Source organism: Akebia trifoliata, chromosome 16 (assembly GCF_017979445.1).
Source record: "Akebia trifoliata isolate Shusen 1 chromosome 16, ASM1797944v1, whole genome shotgun sequence".
NCBI lineage: Eukaryota > Viridiplantae > Streptophyta > Magnoliopsida > Ranunculales > Lardizabalaceae > Akebia > Akebia trifoliata.
In genome coordinates, this window is record NC_141390.1 from 27,440,459 (window position 1) to 27,451,794 (window position 11,336).

Sequence of the window (11,336 nt, forward strand, 5' to 3'; positions counted from 1 at the left end):
GGTTAGGCTTGTGTAAAATCCTAAATCTAGTAAAGATAGAAATTTTCCATTGGCACCCCAACTTTTACTTATTCTCAACTTGTTTTTTTTTAATTGAATTGTAACAAGTAAAAGTTGGGGTGCCAATAATACCTCTCTTATTTATTTAGTACTTGCTTTAAAAAAAAATGAATGAAAAAAGAATATAAAAAATAAAAAATGATTCTAAAAGATTTTCCCCAAAAAAACAAAGTAGCCTAGAATATTTGGCAAGTGGTTGGAGATATCTACTTCCGTCCTTTTTCGTTTGGAAAATTACTTAAAATGATTCTCGTGGAGGGACTTCTTTATGTATAATCCCAAGTTTTCGGTTGTAGCTTATCAAGATATTTAGTAAATTTTTCTTTTCTAAATGGTCACTAGACCTCGTGTCACATGTATAGGGTATTTGAAATACCTATACTACCATTTTCTCATCTTCTTCACATATTTAGCTCTTCCAACAGTAATTGTGTTCATTTACAATGATCTTGGATCATGAATGACAAATGGAGAATCATATTCTCTTAATTTCGAATATCTAGATGTATTTTTTTTATATATATTTATTTCGATTATTTATAATAATAAAAAATTAAAAATGAAATTGAAATTCGAAATTTTTTATCATTACATCGTAACTTTTGATTTACAATCATAATTGATCATTTTATTTTTTATTTTTTCAATTTCAATATTTGATTAATCTCCTCGAAATACTAAAAGAAGTATTAATTATGGTTGCAAATCAAAAGTTATAATATAATCATAAAAAAAAAATTCAAATCTCAAGTTTGTTCTTCAATTTTCTTTTTATAAATCATTGAAAAAAATAAAATATATTTAAATATTCAAAATTAAGAGAATATCATTCTCCATTTGTCATTCATGATTAAAGATCGTCGAAAATGATCACAATCGCAATTATAAAATCAAACTGTATGAAAAAAAATAAAAAAATGATAATTTGAATATTTCAAATACCTTATGTAGGTGAGATGGGCATTGGTAATACAAAAGAAAAGTTTACTAATGTCTTTGATAAGCTACAGTAAAAAACTCAAGGAATTATTTAGAAAGAAATCCCTACGTCGTGAGGGTCATTTAAGTAATTTTCCCTTCTTGTTATTAATAGCAGTCGCAGAAAGCCAGAAACAGCTGTGAAAGAGGTACGTAATTGGTTTGAAAATTCAGGACATCTCAAGAATGCGCCAAAAATCGGAGGGGTCGGTTTAAATTACCCTATACTTTTTCCAACATTAAGGCTTCGAGTGGGTTTTTTTGCTCAGCTCACAGATTCTGCGTGTCACGTCAAGCATGGAAAGATATTTTTTTAATTAATAAGGGTAATTTTGTAAATTAAGAGTGTTATTCAATACACGTGGACTTCGTGAACAGCTTGATTAGGAGCCCAAGGTGTTTTAAACACCAACTAAAGAATGCCACGTAGACACCTAAACTAATTTATAGGAACGGAACACCGTATTGGATAATTTCAACCAAAACTGGGAATTAAAAGCGGATATTTGCGTAAGCGAAACGCAGATACTGGCGTCCGCAAGAAGACGCACTCCGAAATTTCCCTCCATTCTCCCTCAAACGAACCACAAATTCTCTCTCTCAAACTCGCCTAATCTCTGTTCTTCTGTTCTGATCTCTCTCTCTCTCTCTCTAAAGATGGAAGGAACGAAAAGCTTGAATTCATCTCGACCAAGGATCATGGTGACGAACGACGATGGAATCGATGCACCTGGTTTACAAGCTATCGTTCAGGTTCTTGTATCTACCGAACGTTACGAGATCCTGGTCTGCGCTCCCGATTCGTAAGTTTTCTTCTTCTTTGATCCAATCTTCTACGATTAGCTAGATTATTACTATTTAAGAGTACATTACCCTTTAATTCTGCGAATGCGGATTTGAAAAAGGTTGTTTGGATGATACAATTTTAGAAAGTTTCTATTTTGATTCATCTTTCAAGTTTTTTTGCGGTATGATTTGGTTTTAAGTTTTAATTGATATCGATTAGTGTTTGTTTGTATTTTTTTGTACCAATTTCATTGCGTGTAGCATTTTAGTTTTACTCAATTATTTGTTTCAGTATCGAATATCGTTCAATCTCTACTATCCAATCTTGAATTTTTTTTCAGAGTGGATTAAGCTTTATAAAAGGCTGTTTAGATGTTAGAATTCTGGATAAGTTTCTTCTTTGATTCATCTTTCAAGTTGATTTGCGATAGAGATTCGGTTATAACTAAGTGAGGGTGATTAGAGTTTCTTTTTGTTTTTGTTTTCCTACCAATTTCATTGCTTGTAGCATTTTAATTTACTCAATTATCTGGTTCAGTATCGAATATCATTCAATCTCTACTATCCAAACTTGAATTTTTTTTTTACCAGAGTGGATTAAGCTTTAATACTGTAAATTCTGATTAGAAAAATTTATTTAGATGATATAGGTTCAGCTAAGATTCTACTTCAATGAATCTTTCGAGGTGGTTTGTAACAGAGAGGAGTCGGATTTGTGGTTTTAAGTGATGGTGATTAGTGTTTTTTGCACCAATTTCATTGCTTATGTAGCATTTTCATTTACTTCATTTGTTGGAAAAGTTGAGGTTCAAATGCGTTACACGGTTTTCCAAGATTGTCTTGTAGTTTATGTTACAGTTTCACGGTTTAGAATGGATGAGCTTGTCTATACATCCTTTCAGGATCTTGTTCTTAGATTGGAGCCTAGGGACAAGAAAAATTACAAGGGTAAATGAGCTCAATTTTAAGATGTGAATTTAGGGTTCAAATTTTTAAAACCCTTGGAAAAAGTACCTTGGCTAAGTCAAGTAGCTTCACCATTACAAGTGAGCGAAACAAGGAGGCATCACCGCTGAACATGATTTTGCTGAGGTGGCAGGTTGAAGCAGGTCAAATGAAATTTGACTTGCCCAATGAAATTTTATCCTTGTAGATCGGTTATCAACTAATGCTAAAAGAAATGTAATGAAATTTCGCCTGCTACTGTATCCATTTATCTTAGTTTTGCTGTATAGAGAACTTGACGTGCTTATGAAAAGCTCAAAATGTCACCATTTTTTATAAAAAATACAGAGCACCCGAGTCTTTCATCCGATGCTTTACTCATGGCATGTTAGGATCTTTTGGTTGGTAACGTTTTGGACTATGTCTTATGCAAGTGGCAAGCAGACGTTAGTGGGTCAGATTGGTGTGTGGTGGTCATGTGTCTTGTAATGCATGACAAATGAGTGTAGTTTTATTTGTTGATACAACATGCTAATGCAAGTACTGTCTTTATCTGCACTTTTTTCAGGGAAAAATCGGCTGTCAGTCATAGCATTACTTGGCGTCATCCTATTCCTGTCAAAAAAGTTGAAATTGAAGGAGCGACAGCATTTGCAGTTTCTGGTTTGTTGTTTAGCCTAATTTATTACTTCAATTTGAAATGTATTGTAGGTTTGATTTGATCAAATACTTTTACTACGAGTTCTCCTAGTTGGGATTGTATTTGTTTATTTATTTATTTTTTATTTGGACATTTAGTATTGTCTCCCACCTTTTATGCTTCTGTTCACAATGGTACAATATGATATTTCATTATTACATACAGGAACACCGGCAGATTGTGCTTCTTTGGGGATCTCCCAAGCACTCTTTCCTGCAATTCCTGACCTGGTAACTCTTCAGACACTTTTAATGATGTTATAAACATGTTTACTTAATTGTGAAAACGTGTTTGATCACTTTCTGATTATATCATTTTAAATTGCTAGATATTGTTCACTTTAGGAGATAATTTTATATTTTTACTTGTCGTCCTTGCATCATGCTGCATAAATTTGTTTAGATTTTTTTGAGTTGCTAATATGTTTTCTTATGTGTGCTCACAGGTAATTAGTGGCATCAACATGGGTAGCAACTGTGGGTATCATGTGTTAGTACCATATCCAGTGTCTTGCCTTCTTTATGTTACCTACCTTACTACCGACTGAACTAGAGAAATATTCTTAATCATAATGCATTGCCTTTATTGAAAAAGAGCATAATAAGAAATATTCTTTACCTTAACTATGTATAGTCCTTGGGATAAGAATACAATACAATTATCTGTCAGACTATGGAAATTGGAAACCATATTATTTGAGTTTCATGACAGTTTCCTTAAGGTTCTCTCACACAGTAATTTGGCACTTAGCACTAAATTGATTAAACGTATATTCTTTGCTGACTAAAGTTTGCACATTCTCAAATGTAGCTTGCAATTTGGTTCTTATTCCAGCTTTAGTACTTTATCATGATTTGGTGTTTGCCACACTATCTGATGTGCTTCCTCCCCATTTTTCGACGTGCAGTGTTTACTCTGGGACAGTAGGTGGTGCTCGAGAGGCCTTCTTTAATGGTGTACCTTCTTTGGCTATATCATATGATTGGTATGAAAAATATTTTAGTGACTGTTTTCTTTTAGGCTGAACACCCTAGACAAAAAGAGAGAAAACTTGCAAAATTAAATTAGTTACTGTACATTAACTACTCCTTGTATGATTATTTGTTGTATTAGTGGGAAGAGCATGTTACACATGGATGATGTCACACAGGAAGAGTATGATTACTTTGCTCTTTGCAGAAACTGCTTTTAAGGAACCAAAAAACAGAACACCCCCCCCCCCCCCCTCACAAAACAAAAAACACAGCGTTATGCACTTTAGGCATCACACTGACACATGATTTGTTGTTTTATGTATAACGAAGAGCACTACAAACAAGTGAGGGCGTATAGTACACAAAACTATGAGATTATTGTACAAACAAGAAGCGAACTTAGTTCTCCAAGCATATAGAAACCGTAGATTCCAATAAATGTAAACAAATGGCAGGAAGAAAAGAGTAAAGAAATAAAACCCCAACTCTCTTGCTTTGATTTCATGTAAAGTTGAAGTAGAGATTAATGTTTAGTGTTCAAAAAGAAGAAAGGATAGAAGAAAGAAAGAATGAGCCGTGATCACGTGAATACAAAACTACCACCAATAAGTAAGCTACTTAATGGAAACTAATGAAAACATAGATAAAGATGAATTAATTAACTACTATAACATGTTTTAACTACAACTAAAAAAAGTCATTCATATGTGCAATCATCAACAACTCTTTCTTATGGAAGGCAATGGCTGATTGAGATAATAAAGATAAGAGTATAAAATGGGACATTTAATGAATTTAAAAGCCTTGTGGACTAGTTTGGTCTCAAGGTGGTAGGAATGTTGAGATCCTATGTCGTTCCCCACATATACTTGGGAGCAATTGCATGGATTATGTAGGCTTCATCCATGTAGGTTATATTTGCTAAGATGTTAGCTGTAATCCTTCATGTTCAATTTATATTTCAATGGAGGATTGTATGTTGTAGTTGCATGACTGATTCAATCTCCTAAGATTGATTAAGATTGAGTTGTTTCAGATACGGTTTACATTTTCGGCAAACCAGGTTGGCTTATGAATAAGGCACCAAGTAGGATAAATAAGGCTGTAAATCTCAACTAACGAAGAAGAATATTTTAGCGCCTAGTAAATCTAGGAGGTAGATTTATCCGCCAAAGTGAATTGTTAATTGGTTCTTATCAAGTGTTGTTAGTAGTAGGTAAGTCATACATGGGTGAGGACGTGATTTGTGGGTGTCAACCATGGCTGAAAATAAACGCTGCGAAATAGAGAATAACGGTCCTTATAATGGGAACACATCTGTTCTGTTTTTTTTTTTTTTTCAAAAGATAATTGTTTCATTGTAAAATGATGCTTCCTATGGCGTTGTGTAATAGAATTAATTAGTTGGTCTGGTTTTTGGAAAAAAAATGGTTTCCAAACTTCACCAGCAGGTCATTTTTTTACTGTTATTTTGCAATTACAGACTGTTATGTTCCATTGTTTACATTCAATTTTTAAAATTTAAAATACAAAATTTATTCTGAAATAAGTTCTTTCAAAATATCTTTTAATATTATCTGTGGTGGAGCCCACCATTATGTAATGTCATCCCACTACCATTTCAATGGAAATAACAGTAACGCCTCCTGGCCATTATACCATTCTACAATGCTATTTTAAACCTTGGTATCAAAACCCAGTGGCTTTACCAACATAGGAGTTCAAATTCTTTTTTTGTCTTATTAAGTGCTTTGTAATTGTGAGTTACTAATGCATGTGTTGGATTTCCATGGCTAAAGGAGAAATGAAAATCTAGGATACGTAGGATTCTCCAAATATTACTCCTGGTTGCCTGTTGTTATTGTTTCTCTAGTTCTCTTTTCTTTTGATGGTGAAACAACACTTGTTCAATCGATATTTTTTTGTCATGACTGACTTGGGAGATGAACTTTCAGGGTTGGAGGTAAGAGCAGTATTCCTGACTTCAAACTAGGTGCTGAAGCATGCTTGCCCATCGTAAATGCAGTACTGGCCGAGATCGTGAATAAATCATATCCTCAAAGATGCTTTTTAAACATAGATCTTCCGACAAATGTTGTGAATCATAAGGTGATTTTCAAAACTAGATTCCTGAATGAAATATCTTATGCTGCTGGGATTAAATACTTATTATCTTTATTTAAGATAAAAATCCACTAACATGTTTCTTAACCTTTTATTGAACAACTAATGAAGTAAAAAAGACCTTCCTAAATACATTTTGGTTGAGATGCTTTCCCTACACAAATACACATGTAATTTATGATGCTCCTGTCAATTTGGAGCATAAAATATCTACTAGACTCTATTTCCTCGGATATGTTGCGATGGACTACTTGAATGGTTTTGTTAAGCATGTCTTCCATTTGGTTGTCAAAGCTTAAATAGGTGAAGATCTCATTTAAATAACTTTATCTATACTCATTTGCAATTTGCAGAGAGATCCTCTTGTTTATTGGAGTTTTATATGAACGACTAGCTTCCTAAAGGGTTTCTGTATTGTTTAGAAGCAGTCTCTGGTTTGAGAATTAGTTTAGGGAAGGGTAAGGTGCTAGGGGTGGGGGATTGTGAAAATGCTGAGTGCCTAACAAAATCCATAGGTTGCGGGGTTAGAGCCCCTCCCTTAAATAACTTGGGGGTTCCCTTGGTGGCTAAGTACCAGTCCAAGCCTATTCGGAGTCCTGTTGGAGAGGTTGGAGAGAAGATTGGCCCTGTGGAAGTCCAACTACCTATCAAAAGGAGGAGGCCAGGTTGTTCTAATAAAAAATAATCTGTCCAGTCTTTTGATCTATTATATATCTTTCTTTACTATGCTGGGTAATGTGGAATTGTGAAGAAAATGACTTCAAATATCATTAGGGGAATTGGAAAACCATCCACACTCCAAAAAAGTGGACGGATTAGGGATCAAAGGCCTCCTCAATATGAACATTGAACTTTCTATGGCTTTTATTTTTTATTTATTTTACTTCATAAAAGTTTTTATCTTCTCTTCCCAAATGTAGAAAAGACCCTGAAAGGTGTCTGGTCAAGTGATCTCTTTTCAAATCACAAGTTACAATAAAGTTGTGTAAAAAATAAGACTAGATAATACACATAGTCTTGTATATTATAAAACACCCCAGTATTATCTTATTGAAGAAGAAAGAAGAAAAGTAGAGAATAGAGACGCAAGTAGGTAGGACAAGTTTCTCTTAAAAAGACTTTCTCTATATTTTTTACTTAAATTGGACTGACATATAGTATTTATAGAAAAGCAAAAACAAACTCCTACTAGGACAGGTAATCCTTATCCTAATAAAGCTAATCTTCTTTACAAAAAAACCTTAATCAAACTTAAATTTCTTTTGACACTCTTAATAAAACTTGGCTATCTGAATAAATCAATCTAACAAACATCAAACTCTAAATTGGAATCCTAATAAGCAATGAATTCTTAACAGTTGTAATCATCTGAGTAATTTTCATTTTTTAAAACAAGATTTGAGTTCTTTATGGCCAACCATTTGTGTCTGCATTTGACTTTTGGCTTCCGATAAGTTCTCTCACTGATGAGAAGCTAATAAGCTAGCCATCACTCACAAAAATATTTAGGACCAGAAAAATGAGAGATTTATATGACGAGAATATGTTCAGAAAAATGACTAAGGTGGAAATCGTTACTAATACTGAAGAGCAGCTTTTATTGAGAGACATAGTGATTACTAATACACGATTGTGGTTTGTTTCCTGTTTTGTGCCTCCATTAGGGCTATAAGGTGACTAAACAAGGTAGAGCTATTTTCAAAATGGGGTGGAAACAAGTCACTTCTAACGTGCAAGGAGGAAAGATGACATCAGCAATGACTATGGAGAATGACTTATTAGAGGGGGAAGAATTGAATGCACCCTCAACTACACAAGAACATCTTTTATTCAAGAGAGAGGTCTGTCTCCTGGTTTCCGTTGTATCATATTGAATTTTTATTCTCTTTTGCTGGTTACAACTATGATATACTTAGTTATTTATAATTTGTAACCGATTGTTGTTTATCCTGCCAACTATACTGAAATCATTCATAAGGTTTGCTTCCATTTTATATCTAAAATATTCTTTTTGTTATGTTTGTTACAACACCGGTATTTTTTTAATATTGGATAAACAGTTATGTTGGGCTACCAAAAATTTCCCTTGTTAGTCTGTAATATATGACAGTTATTTGATAATTTTCTGTTTTCCGTTGAATTTCCTTATCTGTCCATAACCTGTCATGGTTTGCTGTCTAGCACCAAATCTTTCTCAAAGGAACTATGGGAACCTATAGGTGTGATGCTAAAGAAGGTTAGCTTTGTGAGAGAGAAACTACCTTTCTAACCATGGAAAGAATCACGTTGATCAAAAGCATCCTAGCCTCCCTTCTGACGTATCAATGTCTCATGGTCGATACCAAGACTAGTTTTCATTAAAATGTGTCCCATCTTTTTTTTATTATTAGTGAAAATGTGTGTGTCCATCATTACATACATTTATTGTTTCAATGTTGCTCAATGGTTCTCATGTAATTTCTGATTAGATAAGTCCTGAGCAGAAGGTGCACCAATAATTGTTGACATTGGAATGCAACAATTTTGTTGCTTGATCTTTGAACATAATTTTTTTCCCTCCATTTTACACTAAAATTTTAAAGAAAATTGGAACTTTTCTTTATCCAGGTAAGGGGCTCACAAATTGAAGACGAGGATACGGATTACCATGCTCTCAAAGAAGGATATGTGGGTTTTTTTTTTTTTTTTTAAAGAAACTTTTGAATTTAGTCAGAATGCAGCAACCAATGATTGTTTTTTTGATCAATTGCCAATGATTGTTGCTGTATAAAATGATTAATATTGTACTCATTATTCTATTTCAGATAACTGTCAGTCCTCTTGGTGCCCTCTCTCGTGCAGAGATAGATTGTCAGGCCTACTTTGAAGATTGGCTGCCGCGTGTGGTTGAGTGCTCATCAACATCAGCATTATAGTGTCGTGAGTTTCATTCTACAATTAAAACATTCGTGCATTTATAATTTTAAGCTTTGTCAACTTAAGCAACATCACTTCACTATGTTTACCCACTAAATTTCCCCATGCAATAATTTGGGCTCATGTTAAATCAAACAAAGATCAACAATTCGAAAGCATTAGCGTGGTATGGATCTACAACCACTCCACATAGTTTTTGCTTTTTCTTTATTTATGATTCTGCCCTTGGTTCCATCTATGGTTACTCAAGTTTTTGTTTTAGAATCTGTTTTGTGCCAAGTGATTTCTTATTGCCTTAAAGAAAGAAAGAAAACAAACATGTCTGCCATCCAATAAAGCCATCTGTTTCTGTTGAAGGTCTTATTTTCTATTTTATAAGTTGTTGGTGCTTCAACACCCCCCCCCCCCCCCCCCCCCCAAATTTTTTTCTTGAAAATCTCTTTAAAACAGTGGATATTATTCCATTGCCCAAGGAGGGGAAGTTATGGGTTGGCTCCTGATCCCGTGAAATATCCAAACCAAGTTGCTCGCAACAGTTTTTGGAGCTAGACGGATAACGTATCCGATCCAGTTAGGATTGGATTTTTAGTTGGATCCCAAATCTTCTATCTATACCCTAAGTTATTGATTAGGTTGAATTATAGGCCTGCATGATTTGATCCATTGTAGCAATTTTGGACCCGATCAGCAATTGTGTTCACCGGACTATGCTTATCACCAATTGCCCTCACCTTGGTGTTAGGATTTGGAGAAAGTTTGTTGTGCATAGAAAAGTTAATCCAGAATTTTACAAAATCTGGATTGAAACAAGTCTAGGATGAAGCGTGTATTGAGGGCATCCCCAATTTACAAGCATACTCAGGTTGGAGAAACTCTCAATATACGCGGTATCCTGTGATTAGTAATCCGGGATTATGTGAAATACCAGATTGACTTTTCTATGTACAAAAAAATTATCACGGTTTGAATCATTTCACGTTAAAAGAAAACAAATGGTGGAAAAAAAAAAAGAAAAAGAAATTAATAAGAGTAGACAAATGTGAAATGATCCTTCTAGAATAATTGCATCGATGAAGAATGTAGTGAAATAGAAGAGGGTTCAGACCCATATCTCAATTGGTTTGATGCATTATAAAACAACTTTGAAGTCATGGGGGTCAAGTCCAGCTTGACCATTGAAAAAAAAGTGTAAATGATGCTTCACTTCTCATAAACTTCGTATTGGTTGAATGTTTTGGTTAATATAAAAATTGATATCGTATCGGCCTATGCATTTGATACAAATTCTACATATTTCCAAAACATTTAATGTTTCGAGGATAATGTTTTGTATTGGTCTGGCGCAATACCATATCAACCTATACATTCCGATATTTTAAAGCATGATTCCTACTTTTTTTAATTATAGAGGAAATTGGTACAAAAACCAAAAAAAAAAAAAAAAAAAATTTTGTGGAAGTCAAATCATTACCTACAATTTTCACCAAACTCTTTGATATAAAGTGGCAACAAATGCTACTCTCTCTCTCTCTTTCTCTCACCATACTCAGCCTGAAATCTAATTAAAAGGAAGAAGACATTGGCTATAAATAGATTGAGTGACAGAAAATTATTTCTGCCCAAACCCAATAATTTAAAGCAAGAATTTAATGACCGTTTGATTGTGATTGGGATGGTGATGAAATGTGTCCGTAGACCCACCATCATCTGTTGGTGGGATATGTCTGACTTAGTGAGTCATATGGTAAGAAGTCCCACTCCCCCTCACACTTCAAGGATTATGGTTCATTTTTGGGTAATTTAGAGCCACCCCTCTACATTTTGGTAAACATTTGAGATTCCCAAGTTTTTAA

At 34.0% G+C, this 11,336-nt stretch overlaps 1 protein-coding gene across 2 annotated transcripts; it reads left to right on the plus strand.

Moving 5' to 3' along the window:
* The first annotated feature begins 1,547 nt into the window (after positions 1-1,547).
* LOC147383181 (Survival protein SurE-like phosphatase/nucleotidase) lies at positions 1,548-9,717 on the plus strand. Of its 2 annotated transcripts, XM_086428237.1 has the most exons (9): positions 1,549-1,841; positions 3,338-3,432; positions 3,635-3,699; positions 3,915-3,958; positions 4,377-4,454; positions 6,399-6,552; positions 8,232-8,408; positions 9,175-9,234; positions 9,372-9,717. In XM_086428237.1, the coding sequence occupies exons 1-9, from the start codon at positions 1,696-1,698 to the stop codon at positions 9,480-9,482; spliced, it is 930 nt and encodes a 309-aa protein (XP_086284363.1). In that variant the 5' UTR covers positions 1,549-1,695; the 3' UTR covers positions 9,483-9,717. The 2 variants fall into 2 exon arrangements, with proteins under 2 accessions (XP_086284362.1, XP_086284363.1); XM_086428236.1 differs by lacking the exon at positions 9,175-9,234 and having other exon boundaries at positions 1,548-1,841.
* Positions 9,718-11,336: the final 1,619 nt, after the last annotated feature.

Bases quoted from the DNA above. Each gene is read 5' to 3' on its own strand.
- LOC147383181 (XM_086428237.1), top strand. From the start codon at position 1,696: ATGGAAGGAACGAAAAGCTTGAATTCATCTCGACCAAGGATCATGGTG. The intron at 3,700-3,914 runs GTAACTCTTCAG...GTGTGCTCACAG, and splicing joins TTCCTGCAATTCCTGACCTG to GTAATTAGTGGCATCAACAT. The intron at 3,959-4,376 runs GTTAGTACCATA...TTCGACGTGCAG, and splicing joins AGCAACTGTGGGTATCATGT to TGTTTACTCTGGGACAGTAG.